Below are 16,117 nucleotides of genomic sequence, written 5' to 3' on the forward strand. Positions count from 1 at the left end.
CCCACCTGCTCTGCTGGACACCTATTGGACCCAATTTTCTCCTCAATCAGCAACATCACATTTGGCAAGTTGACAACTATGGTCGAGACGCCCTCGTCAGATTCAGCAAATGCATCACAAACCATCATAGACCTACCACCACCCGAACTGCAGCAGGTACGGCATCTCAGAAGAGAGGCGGGCTTCCACCTGCTGCGAGCAGCGGACCAGGCACCCTAGCAACTTGCTGAAAGCCACCAAAAACCTTAACAGCTGGATCACTGCATGCACCGACACCCTGGCTCCCCTTAAGCACAACCCAAAGCAAGAGACTGACCACAGGCCAAATGGTACAAAGAGGAACCCAGGCTGACAAAACTCCACTGCAAGCAACTGGAGTGCAAATGGAGAAAAAGTCAAACTGGACATGACCTCATAAGTCAACAATGTCATTGCATCCTGCTTCTACACCCAGGGCATGCTGGGAAGATTTTAAAATGGCTCCAAAGGAACACTAGAGAAACTGTTACTCACACGCTTATCACCAGCAGGTTGGACTATAGAAACACCCTCTATGCTGGGATCACCACTAGAAGACCACAAACCATCCAGAACTTGGCAGCCAGACTCATCTTTAACCTCCTACACAGAACTCACACCACACCACAGGGTACTACACCTGATCCCGATACACAAACGCGCTCCATTCAATACTTCCAGACTACACAGGTTTATTTTTTTTTTAAGTTGTATATTGGCGCGAACAACGCTCCAAGGGCGTCAGAGTGAGTCATATTAATATTTTCGGTCATTCTACAATTTATAACAATGCTTTGAAGAAAACATAATCGTTTTGCCACAATTGAACCTGAGAAAAGGAGCTTGCTGTTTCATCGCTGTACTTTGCCCTAAATCATTTCATACAGGAGGATTCTAATCGGATTGCAAGACCTCGCATTTTTCTAAATATGGTAAAGAGATTATTTCAAATAGATTAGTCGGATTATGGGACAGATGTAGCGTTTGGGGAGGACGAGCCGTGGGGTGGATGAACAAGGCATTCCCGAAGTGAATACTGGCACCAACTGTGCAGTTTTGCACCCGGGTTTGTGCACGCGCAGAACTGCACGCGCATTAACTGGCCAGTTCTCAGCGGCACTCCCGGTGCTAAATGGAGTTTATATGCAACACATCGATATTTTTACAGGATTACTCTAGCATTTGTGCAAATCTGTCCTTGTGCTTTGTACCTCAACTCTACTCCCGTACTCTCCTACTCACATATTTAGACTTCCCCCTCCCCTCAATCCCTCCAGCACCGGCCCTTACTTCCCCTCTTTCTCCAATATATGAACTACGCTGAAGCGCTTGAAAGGCGACATTTTATCGCCCTACAAAACAGAGAAAAAATACCGTGAAACCCCAGTCATTAGATCTTAAATATTCCCTTAGATTCTGCCTTCGCAGTGGGATTAAAATCGCGTGATGATTGACTGTGCGTTGAGGCCGTCTGCCTGCTGGCATCTTATTTTTTCACTTTACATTTCCATGGTGCCGTCTTCCCGCTCTTTGCCCTCACAGTAGCAGTAAGGAATGGTTTCAAGGACACACGGGGTCTCCTCCAAGCGGGCCCAGGGACAGCCGGGGATTTGACCGGTGCCAGGGACGTGGGTGGGGAGATTTCTGGATGTAGGGCAGGGCGCGCAGGTAAGAGGATTGCGTTTGCTGGGAGAAGGGTAAATCCCTCGCGCTCTCAGAGCACGGAGCCGGGAGCCGGCGGCAAGGACTCAGCGCTGCTACATCTCTCAGGACCGAGAGGGCCTGGAGAGTTCACTCCTGAGGGGGAGCAGCGCTACACAGAGGAGGAACAGAAGGGAGCAGCGCACTGAGGCCAACTACAGGCAACGTGCCTCACGTACAGTATAGGGCACGCAGGGATACACCTGGAATAACTGCTGTGCAAACATGGGACACTAGAAATGAGATTTCAGGGGTACACACCGGAAATATCTGTGAAAAAAGCGCCGGGAAAACCTGGGATATCATTAACACTCACCCAGGGATATACCAGGAATATCCGTGAGCATAAGCACCGGAAGAACCTGGGATAGCAGTACTACCGGTCCAGGATACAATAGGAATATCTGTGAGAAGAAGCACTAGGAAAACCTGGGATCTTGGTACTACGCTTCCAGGGATAAACCAGGAATATCCGTGAGAAGAAGCACCGGGAAAACCTCGGATCTCTTGGCACCACGCATCCAGGGATATACCAAGAATATCTGTGAGAGCAAACACCGGGAAAACCTGGGATCTTGGTACTACGCATCCAGGGATATACCAGGAATATCCGTTAGAAGAAGCTCCGGGAAAAACTGGGATCTTGGTACTACGCATCCTGGGTATACCAGGAATATCCGTGAGAAGAAGCACCAGGAAAACCCGGGATCTTGGTACCACGCATCCAGGGATATACCAGGAATATCTGTGAGAAGAAGCACCAGGAAAACCCGGGATCTTGGTACCGCGCATTCTGGGATATACCAGAAATATCCATCCGAAGACCCACCTGGAAAAGCTATAATAGTCCGTAGGGAGCACCCAAGGACACATCCGGAATATCCGTGGGAAGCAGCACTGGGAAATCCTGGGATATAAGTAACAGGTACCCAGAAATACAACAGGAATATCCGTAAGCAGTGCTACCATTACCACAGATACCAGTAACCTGTGTTCAGGGATACACCAGGAGCATATACGGGAAGAACTAGTTATAAACTCTGATATTAGTAACGCACATCCAAGGATACACCAGGAATATACATGAGAAGCACTATAAGTAAAATCAGTGGTAACCTGGGATTTCCGTAACTGACACCTGAGGGTACACCAGGAATGGCCATGAGAAGAACCACTGGGAAAACATGGGATCAATGACAAGTACCAAAGGATACACCGGGAATATCTGGGAGAAGTACTTCAGCTATAAACTCCGATATCAGTAGCACACATCCAGAGATAGATATACACCAAGAAATCCATAGACAGAACTATCTGGAAAACCTGGGATATCAATAACTAGAACCCAGGGATAGACCAAAATACCCCAGAAATATCCAGGAGACTATGTGAAAATGTGGCACACATGAAACAAGCCCCCAGGGAAACAATAAGAAATAAGAAGAACCACTGGGAAACCTGGGGTATCAGTAACGAGGAACAGGGATCCCCTGAAAACATCAGTGTCAGGAACCACTGTGAGATTCTGGGATATCAGCAGCTAGCACCCAGGGATGCAGAGAAGCACCAGCAGATAACCTGCGAGGCCAGTAACAAGCAGCCGTGGGAACGCCACTGAGATAAGGAACTGTGATATTTGCAGCTAGTGAGAAAGTAGCAACTAGTACCCATGGAAAGACTGTGAATCCCTCATAATAAACATCACAGTGATGAGCAAGCACTTACAGTAACACCAGGAATATTAGGGAAGAGCACCAAGAGGCAGTCCAACACCAGCACTGTGGAGAACCATGGTGACTAACACAGCCAGAATCCCAGAGAGCAGCCTTGGGACCACAACAAACAACCCAGAGAGAAGAGTCAGCGGATACACCAGGAACCTCAATGAGAATCGCTCATGAATCTCTGCTCAATAGCACAACACCAAACAAGCACAGGAACAAGAAGACAAAGACGCCCAGCAGGGTGAATCTCCCTTGGGTCCAAGGTAACCCATCGAGAGGCGCAACTGGACACACCTGGGGGAAGCCGATGCTGGCCCACCCAGGTGTCCCTACAGGCCACGGTAGGAGGACGTCCAGAGCTCAAGAACAGGTTGGAGGATCCACTTTGGCATCCCAGGGGCACGCGGAGGAGTCGGACTCTCAATGAATGGCAACAATCTTCACCTCAGCAGGTAAGAAAGCTCTGGCAGTGTGTATTAAGGCTACTGTGGTGATGGAGGCTCAGTTCTTTCTTGAGAAGAGCGTTCTGATTGTAAGGCTTTGAGGGCTCGCTGTATTGGTGGTTAATATGAGTGCGCGCATGAGTCTACAAGACAATGTCTTACATTCTGTATGTATGTGGTGTTTCTGTAGTGCAACATCAGGCAAAATGCAACAGAGTGGATCTGGGTTCCGAGAGTGGAGGTGAGCTGTCATACATTGTGATGTAAGGTTCTTTTTAAGAGGTGTGTCTTCAGCTGGTCCTTAAATTGGAGCAGGGCTGAAGTGGCCCTGGAGGATACACAGATGTTGTCCCAGATCCTGGGTGCATTAATGGAAAATTCCTTCTTTTTTTATTTTATTTTTTACACATTTTGGGCGTCAGTGTTATTGTTGAGGTTTTAATTATTTTTGAAGATGAGTATGTGAGCCACAGGGCCTAAAGGCGTCTTTGCTTCATTCTGGCCTCCTGTGTGAGAGCATCTCGTTTTTACAAACGATGCCCCGTGTCTATTTCTTAAAATACACAAAAATATCACAAAGCCGTGCACTCAACGAATTGGTGGTCTGTTGACAAACTGCCCCCACAACCACAAACATCAAATTACAAAGCACCGTGGAAGGTATGATACCCCAATATTGTAACCTAAATATTGTCTGACTAAAATTGTTGTAATTATCCTTCACAAAAAAATCACCTTATTAGAGTTAATATCAGAAAATCCCCACCTAGCGGGAGTATATTTTTGGGAGCGGTATCATGGGCACAATATTTCTGCCAGATGTTATTTTTGCAATGGGAGAACCTGACATGCAACCGATAGTGAAGAGAGGGCCGTGCGTTCCAGCTGTGACTTCGGATCGCACCGAGTAACTCTGCATCAATCTTGGTGCGAGAGAGCGAAGGAGGGATCAGACGAGAGCGAGTGAGGGAGGGGCCTAGGAATAGAAGGCTCGTCTCCAAAATGCTTGCACCACATTGGCTGGTGAGTGGAGGTGCGTTATTCGGAGCCAACCAATGGGGTCGGGTTGCCTGGACAGGAAAGTAGGAGCAGGAGAAGCACGAACAGGGCCAGAAAGCCATAGGTAGAGAGTGGAAGAGGCAGCGCTTTAAGTGGGCCGGGTCTTGCCGTTGCTCAGCCCCGGCAGTTCTTCAAACTGGTGCTGAGACGGGTCCCTATCGGGCTCTCCATTCCTCAGGATAACAAAATATAAATCTTAACTCTGCCGCAGTGCCACCCTTCACTGCCTTTGATGTAACCTCAAAGAGATTCGTTGTAGTTCTTTTACACTCACCATTTCAGAACAGAGGCATTTTCAATGTGCTATTACTACAAAGCCATGGTTGTTGCTTAATTATGCTATGCAACTAACAATCATTGAGAAAGCCAATAGCACTGGCTTGTTGTAATGTGACTTGCTGTATTATATATCTGGATGTAATGACAGAGGTGGCAAAATACCAGACGGGCAGCACACTAAACTACAGATTTTCACATTAATTGCTTTTAAGCCTTAATTATATCGGCTACGCCCCTTTGAGAGACCCCCTCAGTTAATTCATCCCACTCCCCACCCACATTGAAATTATTAAAATAGTTACACATATTTTTGCCATTTTATCACCCTCCTCAATGATGACACCTGGGGTGGCCCGCAGCCACCGCAACCCCCTTCCTATGCCACTGCTCATTGGTACATTCGCCTGGCTTTGGGGCCCATACGCTGAAAGGGGGGTTGTTGGCAGGAGTTACATCTGAGTGCTAATAAGCACTCGCCCCCCATGCTCTGATGCCCGGGAGGGTAACAGTATGGAGTTGGAAGAGACACGCCCTCGGAGTACCCCTGAGGCACATCCTGAACTAGGCTACTAGAGCCGCGGGCCTCACCCTAGGCGGCCTACAGTGAAACCCTATGCTCGAGGCCAAAGGAAGGGTACAGACCCAAATACATTTGCCCCAGGATCTCAGTGTCTTGAGCTGCTGTGAGTGAGTGAGTGAGTGAGTGAGTGAGTGAGTGAGTTCTGTCATTGGCGGACTCTGTCAAAGTGGGCAGTATGACAGCAGAGCCTGTAGCAGGGAGCAGGAAAGAGCATTTCAAAATGTGAATAAGTGAATGAGCAAGCGATGGGGAGTACTGGAGTGAGCAGGAAAAAGAGTGCGGTGGGTCCACTGGGGACATTATGGAGAGGAGCAACATGGCAGGGGAGCCCGAAAGAGAGAGCACAGAGGAGGCAAGGCAAGGATCACTCCCATACTTCCGACTCCATGCATATGAGAGAAGGGACACATGTAAATCATCCCTACCTACCCACAAACCTTCCGGCTACTTCCCCATTCGCCCAGCAGAGTCTCTTGCAGTCACGAGCATTAGTGAACTTCTGGGGATGGGCCTGCGATCTCCATTTCACCCGGGCCCCTCGAAGGAGCGCACAATGGGGGGGTCATACCTCAGGATCTCAGAGCATCAATGCGCACATGGTTTGCCCCAGTGGAAGCTCCAATGCGAGGGTGTAGGTAAGGGCGTGGCCAGCACAGCTGCCAGCCTTGGGTCTAGGCATCCAAGAACGTAATCCCGGTTTACCTTCTTATGCACAGTGTAATCCTGGGCAAGTTAGCATCTCCGTGCACAGCTGTTATTGCATCTGCCACTCGGGGAATATTTAGTAACAGGCTGTATTCATGAATAAACAGCTGCACATTTCGATGGTGATGACTGAACAGCTGGTGGTACCAGGGTTTATTAACACTGAGGCTGACAGTTATAACACGCATTGTGATTGGCAGGTGATGGTCCGAATGGGAGCATTCTCCTATAGCAACATGGGCGCTTCTCTTCCCCTTTTAGCTCATCGATAAGCTTCGCAAGAGCAGGTAAAAGAGTATCTGTTTTCAAAGAAACTTGAGCGTGACATTCCTGTTTATACAAACATTGGGGAGGTTTGTGGGCACGGCGTGTCCTATAGAGATGCTCCAATTCAGTTATCCTGAAACGGCCCCAACCCCATAGACCGTCCCCCAACTCTGGTTAGCTCCAGTGAAAGTGCACGTTTGTCAGACCCAGCCCCCCGTGTACCCTCCAGCCCTAACAAAGAGCAGCGCCCACGCCTGGACCGAACCAATCACTTCTTCAATTCGGATTTCAATAACGCTGTTATAGAGGAGTATGTTGAGTTACTGTACTTCTTGTATGAAGCCTCTGGCAAATAAAACAAACATTCGCAAAGCCAATAGGTCTGGCGTTGGTCACCAGCCTTTTTGCACTTCTTGTTTTGTCATGGTTTTTGCAGAACTTTATTGTTCGGGACGCTGCTAGGCCCTTATCAATCTAAACAAAAGCATTGGCTAAAAGCAACATTTTTGTTTTAGTCTCAAAATGACTCATATTGCCATAGTACTCCCTGGCACTGAAGGGAAGTGCTTTGTGTGTGCACGTGCTTCTTGTCAAAGGGCAACAAGCTGTAACTCATAGTGAAATCATCCAGTGTCTGAAGTGGGCTGGCACATTGCCCCTTGATGCATGCCAGAGCGGGTGCAGAAAAAATGTGAATGACACAACCACAGACTAATGGACAAAGTCTGCTGAAAAGCCCTATATGTTATTAACATTATTTTAGTATAATCAAAAAGGTCTTGGCTGACAAACCTTAAAAAAGCCAATTTATCTGGCATTGACTACGAGACTCTTGTGTTTGGGAAAGAAAGAGGAAGGCAAGAAAGAGAGAAATAGAGAAAGAAAGAGGAAGGCAAGAAAGAGGAAGAAAAAAAAGAGAAGAGAAGACAGGAAAGAAAGAAAGACAAAGGGAAGAAGGAAAGAGGGAGAAAAGAGAGAAAGAACAAAAGGAAGAAAGAAAAGATGGAGAAAGAAGAAGGCAAGAAACAAAGGCAAGACAGAAAAGGGAAGGCAAGAAAGAAAGAAAGAACAAAAGAAGGAAAGAAAGTAAGGAGCAAAAGAAGCAAAGGGAAAGAAAGAAGGGCAGAAAGAACGACAGACAGAGTTGCAGAGGTAGAGCACACTCAAGAGCTTATATTCAGAGTTCATGTGAGCTGCTGGTATGGTATAAAAAAGCAGCAGATAAACAAAGGAACTTCAAACCAATATACAGCAGCATTGGCAGGAGTCAGGAATGTACCCTGTGCTCTCATCTGGTAGAAAGTGTGTGCTATCACACCAGGTTCTACAAGCAAATGCAACACTAAAGTAATAATAAAGTAAAAACAAAAGCACTGGCCCCGAAGGGAACTGCCTTTTGTGTGGATGTGCTTCTTATGAAAGTACTAAGGGGCATATCACCAAGGAACGGCGATGAATAATGCAAAGCGCGCGTAGCGCTTTGTTATTCATCGCCGTCTATCTCTGTAATTTATCGCCCTGGTAGCGCATTATCAACAACGCGTTGCTCCAGGGCGATAAAAATCCCAGAGATAGCGGGGGAAATCGCCGTTTTGCAGGGAACATCGCTGGTTTTCCAGCAATGTTCCCTGCAAAAGGGCGATAACCTTGCTGATACGACCCTGTGGTCGTAGCACCATGATCCATCCCCTATGTTAGGGATGGGTAAGTCAGGATTTTAGCAGACGTAACGTCTGCTAAAATGCTGGGGCAGCCTCGTAAACATCGCGATGTGCACATCAGCAGTATTTGCAAGGCTGTACTGCCCAGTGACGCCCACTTTGCATCTCATTAGAGATGCAAAGGGAGGTGTCGGGAAAAAGGGTGCTAACATGCGAATATGCATGTTAGCACCCTCTTGTAAATAGGGCGATAGTTTTATCTCCGCTTTTAAAGCCAAAAAAGCGGAGATAAAGCCCTTATTAATATGCCCCTAAATCTAGTCATCCAAAGTGAAGTTAACCAGTGGCTGAAGTAGGATGACCCAAGGCCCCATGCTGAATGCTGTAGTGGGCGGAAACAAAATGTGAATGACACAACAGGTGACCAATGGGTTAAGAGAGGTGGCTGAAAGCCCCTTTAATGTAAGTATATTATACATATAATTGTATTAAAAAATCTTGGCTAGCGCTAGACCTAAAAAAGCACTTCTGCAAACCATGTCCTTTTAACAGTGCTTTAAATGGAATTATAGAAGTGCACATACTCACTGTTTGGAGTACCTGTTTGCTCCTGAGAAGCGCAGGTAACCTCCCTTTAATTGGATTGAAGCAGTGTCAAGAAGTGCAGGTACTCTCCCTTTCAAATTAAAGAAATGCAGGTACTCAGTACTTGACAGCCCCTGCCCATTTAAAACACTAATTTTGAATCCTTAGAAAGAGGCAGAATAGGAGCTAATTGGCTCAGGGCCAGGGGGCTGGGGTGGTGTGGATAATGAAGTTATTGGTCAGTCTGGTGAGGGCTGGGCACCATTTTATAGTAGGCGACCCATCGGTCACCTGGGTGAGTGTTTTTTTTGTCAATCAGAAACCTGTGTACAAGAGCCGCGCAGAAGAATCCCAGCTACCCCTTCCTGTGTCTTGTCATCTGGTGTCTAGGCTGTCGCAATTCGCTAGGACATTATGCAGGCCTACCAGCACAGAGGGAGCTCTCGTTTCGCCCTCCAGGGACAATGACCCCCTCTTCGGAGTGGAATGAGTTCTAAACATAATGGTGGAAAATGCATATATCGCTTACAGGTAGTCCTGTATTCCATCAAGCCCCCAATTCCTCTCCTTGGTACCTAATTTTAAGAGATAAGGCTCTATCTGTTGACAGACACCTTTGCCTCACCCAAATTATTAAATTTGCTTTCCATATTGCCCCCTTGATGGTGGCATCTCCAGAGAGTGAGCCGGACGTACTGTGGCCGGAAGATGTGACTCGTGGTTTGTGGTTTGTGGCATGTGGTTTACAGGTAATTAAACCTTACATTAATCCTTAACCCTTCTTCCTTGTCAAACTACTTACATGATGAAACACTAAAGCAATTAAACTGTTACAACACACCTAAATCAACACACTGGATATGAACTCAACGTCAACGGGCCACAGAAGAGGCAACTGTTGGCAAAGCCAAGAGGTCTCATCTTTAGAGCCCATTGGCTCCGTCAATGCCTTTTGGCAATGCTACACAGCAGGGGTTCTTAACCTGTGGTCCTGGGACCACTGGGGGTCCGCAAGGTCTACTCAGGGGGACTGCAACTTGAGTATTAACAGATTAATAAAGAAGCAAAATTAAAAATGGAAAATGTTCTGTAAGTGTGGTGCAATTTGGAATTGGAGGCTAACAATAAGTTACTTTCCTCAGATTGATCAATGGGAGCAGTGCAAGTGCAGAATATCCTATGGACAATGAGTGGACTCAGTTAAGAAAAGCTCCATCCTTCCTTCCCATTACAATAAAAAATATGATTTTTTATATTTGTGAATTAAATAAAATACTTTGGGCCTCATTTATGAAAAGTGACGCATCACTGCGTGAAAACAGTGATGCGTCACTTTTCACTGCGCCCTCCCTGCGACTCCAATGATGCGTCATATTTACAGTATGACGCATCATGTCGCAAGGAGTCACAGATACGTCAGTATTTCTGACGTATCTGTAGGCGCAAAAGTGACGCATTGCTGGAGTGTGTCACAAAAGTGATGCAACTCCAGCAATGTGTCCTTTCACATGGGGCAAGCCCCATGTGAAAGGGCCTGCGTCAGTCTTACGCCTGCTGTGAGGCAGGCGCAAGATATTGACGCATTTGCACCCTAGAAGTGGCGCAGTGAAATCTCGTAGATCTCACTGCGTCACTTCTACGATGCATACTTACGTGGGAACGCCCACCCTGCATACATTATACCTGACGCAGGTATAATGTAGCGCAGGGGTTTACAAAGTGACGCATCTAGGTAGATGTGTCACTTTGTAAATATGGCGCATCATGGCGCATGTTTTACGCCACTGGTGCGTCACAAAAAGTGACGCACCGGTGGCGCATAAGTGACGCAGGGGCTCATAAATGAGCCCCAAAATCTCTTGTGTATTTGTTTTGTGAATGATGGTCAAGTCATCGAAAATGCTTAGGTGGGTATCCCCAGATTCTAGCAGTGACTCAGGGGGGTCCCCGGATTTAAATAATGTTTTGGTTGGGTTCCCCGGGTTTCAATAATGATTAAGAGGGGGTCTACAAAGGTCAAAAGGTTAAAAACTACTGCTATACCGCATCAGCCAAACACATCTCTTGCTGATGCCGCGCAGCATGGCCAACAGGAAAGAAATCTAGGCAAAGCCAATCAGCCTTCCCCGGGGTAAAGGAAAGGCATGTTCAAGTTCAATTGTGATTAGTGGTGGATTTGGTACTTGTTAAAGAGTGTGAAAGCAAACTGTTAGAGGTATCGTTTGCTTTCACATGTGACCTGCAAGGCCAACTCAGGCTCCCATCAGTCAAATGCAACAACATTAATCAATAACACTAGCTGTTATTTACAGTGTGTGGAGCTGATAGAAGCTCTGTACAAAGCGCTGTATAAATAACGAGTTATTGTGGTAATTATTACAAACAGATGAGTTATTGAGATCACGAATGACACTTATGCCCGACGGCCATTTGTGATTTCTCATGTGATCCGGGTCAGATGCTGTCATCATTCCATCTAATATGGCGTAGGTGTTGTTATGTAATTTGCCATGTCTGTGTTAATTAGTCATTCCAAAACTGGAAATCGTATCTCCTTTCATTCACAGTATGCAGACTGTTGCAAGCGATGCGTGTGCCTCAGGGCTAAATAAATAGGGTAAATTACATTTTGGTATTCACCTTAGCAAAGATACGCCTGTGTGCTTTCATTTGGAAAAATTTCATTTAAAATCTGAATTTGGAAAACGGCACAAGTGATTTAAATATAAAGAACAAATTGAAAAAAGGCAGCCGCGTTTGATATACAGTAGAACAAATGGAGAGTGTTGTGACGAGTGACAGGACCTCTGTGCGGCGTCTCTGATCGACGGCCATGGTTCAGGGCCAGTCTGCACAGTTGCTGCTGTGTCACCACACGCGTCTGCATCACTGTTCCTCTCATAGTTTCTGTGGGCAATGATCAAGAGATGGTTGCCTTCGATCTAATCGCGCCTCCGAACTATGCCGTTGTGTTTGGGACAGCCCCTTGCTGATCCTGACTCCTTGCTCCTGAAGAATTCCTCTATTGGGTCCTCGACTTTGGTTTTCTTCAACTCTCTGAACTCTTCATCCAGCCAGGAGGATGTTTGCACCTTTGGCTTTTTCCTACTAAGAATGTGGACTCTTCGCGAGGGCACCAGTGGGACTTGGAGTCTGTGAGCCGGTACGAGGGGCAGACGGCTTATCATGGTCCTGCGATGTACTAATTAAGCGGGCACACCCTGTGCAGGAATACATTATCGACCTACTTGACAGGCCGGTTTGCTAATGGATACATGTTCGCTGATGGACGCACAATTACTGTGTTTGCTGTAACAAGGAACTCATGGTGTCTGACGGATTTACCAATGTGTTTGGGTACGACGTGTGGTGGTAGGATAAATATTTTTTAGCCTTGAAAAAGTCCTGTGGATGAAACACGTGTCAGCTGCCTTTATGGTGAAATTGTTCATACCATTGTCATATCAAGGATTTAATTAAGTCAATAGAGTGTGTGCTTTGGTGCTTTGTCTGTAAGTTGTTTGGACTGTCAACACAGTACGGGAATTCACACCCTAGGTGTCTGAGTGCTGTCACCATGAGAGCACCACCAAATGGACTGCCTTCTTTTTCTTATGTTTGACATATTCTGTGGTTACTCACATTACCAGCAATATTCACTGCAATTAGTTTGAAGATCACAGTTTTAAGGTTTCGCCTTTGCATTTAATATATCTTAAAAGGGGGCTCTTATCAGTTCCCATACCCGAATTACTGAGTTCATTCTCTTTTGTGTTGAACTTTGTTTTGTTAACTTCCCCTGGCTGAACTCATTTAGGATACTTCTACTAAAGGTGTTCACGCTGTTTAAGTGACAGTCACTGTCAAGATAAGATCTCTTCCCACAGAAAAGGCAGAGAGCTTCTAGCAGTATGCTGGAATGCTAGCTTTTTATTACTTAGTTGTGTAAAGGAGATTCTTTAGCCTTAGAACGCTTGTGGCATTTCCTCTTCAAGCCTCAGTACCTTTCTTTGCACTTTGTAGGCATTATCATATTGATTTTTTCAACTTAATCCATTCGGTCTTTATGATCAAATTCAAAATGTTGTACTAAACATTGCACATTAAAACATTTTTAATATACATGAGCAATGCTATATTTTACAACTAAACAGGCACCCACAAGTGCAGTTACCTTGCATACAACAGGGCCATGATTTGAATGGTGCAGAAGGCGCAGTAGCACCGGGCCCAAAAGTTGTCAGAACTCTTCTAAGCACATAATATTGCTATATTTGACTACTAAACAGGCAGTCACAATTGCAGTTACTTCGCAGTTACAAGGGACTTGATTTGAATGGTGTAGCAGGTGCAGTGGCACCGGGGTCAAAAGCTCTAGTGACCCCACTAAACCCATATTATTGCTAAAATTTAAAACCAACAGGAAGTCGCAAGTGCAGTTACCTTGCAGACAGCAGGGTCATCATTTCAATGGTGCAGCAGGTGCAGTGACACCATGACCAAAAGGTTTAGGCACCCACTCAACACCTAAAATTGCTATATTTTACTTCTAAAGAGGTATTCACTAGTGCAGTTACCTTGCAGATACCAGGATCATGATTGAATGGTGCAGCAGATGCAGTGGCACCGGCCTCAAAAGTTGTAAGAACTCCTCTAAACACCTACTTTTGCTATACTTTAGTATTAAACAGGCAGTCACAAGTGCAGTTAGCTTTCAGGCACAAGGGTCATGATTTGAATGGTGCAGCAGGTGCAGTGGCACTGGGCCAAAAGTTGTCATAACTCCACTAAACATCAAATATTGCCATAATTTACTACTAAACAGTCAGTCACAATGTTAAATGGTAGCGGCAGTTTCAGTCGATAACCTTTCAAGTATTTGCCCGGCGGTAATCGCCTCTCATACCACTCGATAATTTACCAATGAAAGAGGCAGGCGCCGGAGACTGGAAGGCAGGAAACAAAGTTTTATTCCGTCGGAGCAGAACACATCAGATCAGACAGCAAGGTATCGTCACGAGGTGCTCTAACTGCATCTCTGAGACCTGGTCTCTTATACACCGGTTTATTGCTTTATTACACATAGTACATTCTTGAGATTCCCTTGATGCATAAGAGAACATCCCCTGAAGCCCCGGCTCAGATCCGATCCCACACATAGTTACAGTAGAAGTTCCCACCTTACCCGCAGTAGGAGATGGCTATCGCGCAGCAGGGAATTCCGCCAATTCCCGGGGGTGTGTGCGACCGGCCGGGTCTCAGGGGGTAGGGGCTTTGATCCACTGTAATCCCTTTGATGTGGGGTGTTTCCCTTACAGTAGGGGCAATAAACTGCATCCGCAGGGCTAGGTGATGGCCTGGGACCAGTTCGGACAATGGGGCGCAGAGGAAGGGGGTTATCAAAGGAGCGGCATGACCATGTATGGGATGTCGGTCGGATGTGGTTCCGTAGCAGGGTCGCGCAGAAGGAGAGGGTTTATGGCCCGTGTATGAGAGAGCGGGGGTGGCCGGCGCGCGGGGGATGTTCGCAGCGCCAGGGGAAAGCGCTGGCGATCGAGAATGAGCGGGGAGAGAGTGGGGTGCCTAAAATGGCGGCCGTGCATTCGCTGTGTGTGGCGCTGGGGAGAGGCAAGATGGCGCAGATAATGTTCAGTTTGCAAGCTAAATTTCCACAGTCCTCCCTTTTAACATATCTCGCCAGCTTGCCTAGTTCGGATCTATCCCCATAATACTCCGAACTTCCACCTCATACAGAGCTTTCATTCGCTCTGTTTCAAAGTCCAAAGTCTTAGGGCAGATGCAGTTCATAAAAAGCGAACATAAAGGTGGCAGACACTGAATCCCCAAGCAACATCCACATAGTATCACAATTGGTATGAGGATAAATGAAAACAGCCTCCATCCCCAACTTTTAATAGTGTCCCAAAACCAACTCCCCAGTGACCATTCTTCTTGCTCTTGATGGACCTCTGTGGACAGTCTGTGGAGGTGTTCAATTGCTTTGTTGACTGAGGGTGAGTTATCCGGTACGTAGGTACAACAGCTGGACCCAATGATGCGGCATGCTCCTCCACGATCAGCCAGAACCACATCTAGAACGAGGCGGTTCTGAAGAGCCACCAGGCGGACGGCCTGAAGCTCAGCGGTGTTGTTGGCGAGGGCGCCAGCTGTAATGTTCATCGCCGTCTCGACTGCCTGGGTTAAGTGGCGGATGGCACGGCTGTTTGCCATTGGACCCCAGAGTGGAACAAGGCCTTTCACTGCGTCCATGAACTGTGCTCCGGCGGAGTCGGCTTGCACAATGTCTTTGGCCCGCTTCTGTCGGTGATGGTTTGCTGGAGCCACATATGTCGGAGGAAGGACAAAGGCGATGTAGCAGGTGCCTCCCCAACCTTTCGGAAGCCAGGTGTAGGCCTTAGTACCACAGACGAAGTACATATTCGGGGAGGCAACAAAGGAGGGTGGGTCAACTGAGTCCAATGTTCGGGTGATGAGGCAGGAGCTGTGGCCCACCAGCTGCGCCCCCAGGCCTTCGAGGCACACAAATCCAGTGATGTTGATGACGGACAGGGCCACTGTTAGGGTGGCGGCCGTCCGTTTTTCGGAGGTAAGAGAAGGTGGGTCTGGCTGGGTTGTTGAACACTTGCATTTCAACTCGTTCTTTGGCAGGGATGTCCATGTGAAAGGAAGTGTTCGATCTCAGAGGGCAGAAGAGGGAAGAAGTTCTTCCAGTTTTGTTCAGCCAGAACCCATGGTAGAAGTGTGACATGGTTCTGCCGGAAGTGGCATTGTCCTTGTAGCTTTCTTGCAGGAGGATTAGCCAGGCGAGGCAGGAACCATGGACAGAAAAAGGTGAAGGGATGAAAGGGATAGAGTGTCCAGTGGCATGTGGTAGCAATCCACAGATCCAGCAATTAGTGGCGTTGGCAGCAAGATTGTGTTGGTGGAGCAACTGCACAAAAGAGTTATTCCAGAACTCCTTACGCCTTTCTCGGAGTTGGGGTGAAAGTGAGATCAGATGGCGTTCTTTCGTGGTGGTAGGTTGAACGGTGGTCAGCAATATCTTATGAGCGGGTGTGCCCTCCTCCATGATCC

At 47.0% G+C, this 16,117-nt stretch overlaps 1 protein-coding gene across 1 annotated transcript in view; it reads left to right on the forward strand.

The window, feature by feature from the left end:
- Positions 1 to 1,805: 1,805 nt before the first annotated feature.
- GRAMD2A (GRAM domain containing 2A) overlaps positions 1,806 to 16,117 on the forward strand; it is a 503,088-nt gene continuing 488,776 nt past the window's right edge. The window contains exon 1 of the mRNA XM_085643959.1: positions 1,806 to 3,895. Coding sequence (XP_085500085.1) covers positions 3,867 to 3,895 — 29 coding nt within the window. The 5' untranslated portion in view covers positions 1,806 to 3,866. The remainder of the gene's footprint in view (positions 3,896 to 16,117) is intronic.

The sequence above is a fragment of the Triturus cristatus genome, chromosome 3_1 (genome assembly GCF_964204655.1).
Source record: "Triturus cristatus chromosome 3_1, aTriCri1.1, whole genome shotgun sequence".
NCBI classification, from domain to species: domain Eukaryota; kingdom Metazoa; phylum Chordata; class Amphibia; order Caudata; family Salamandridae; genus Triturus; species Triturus cristatus.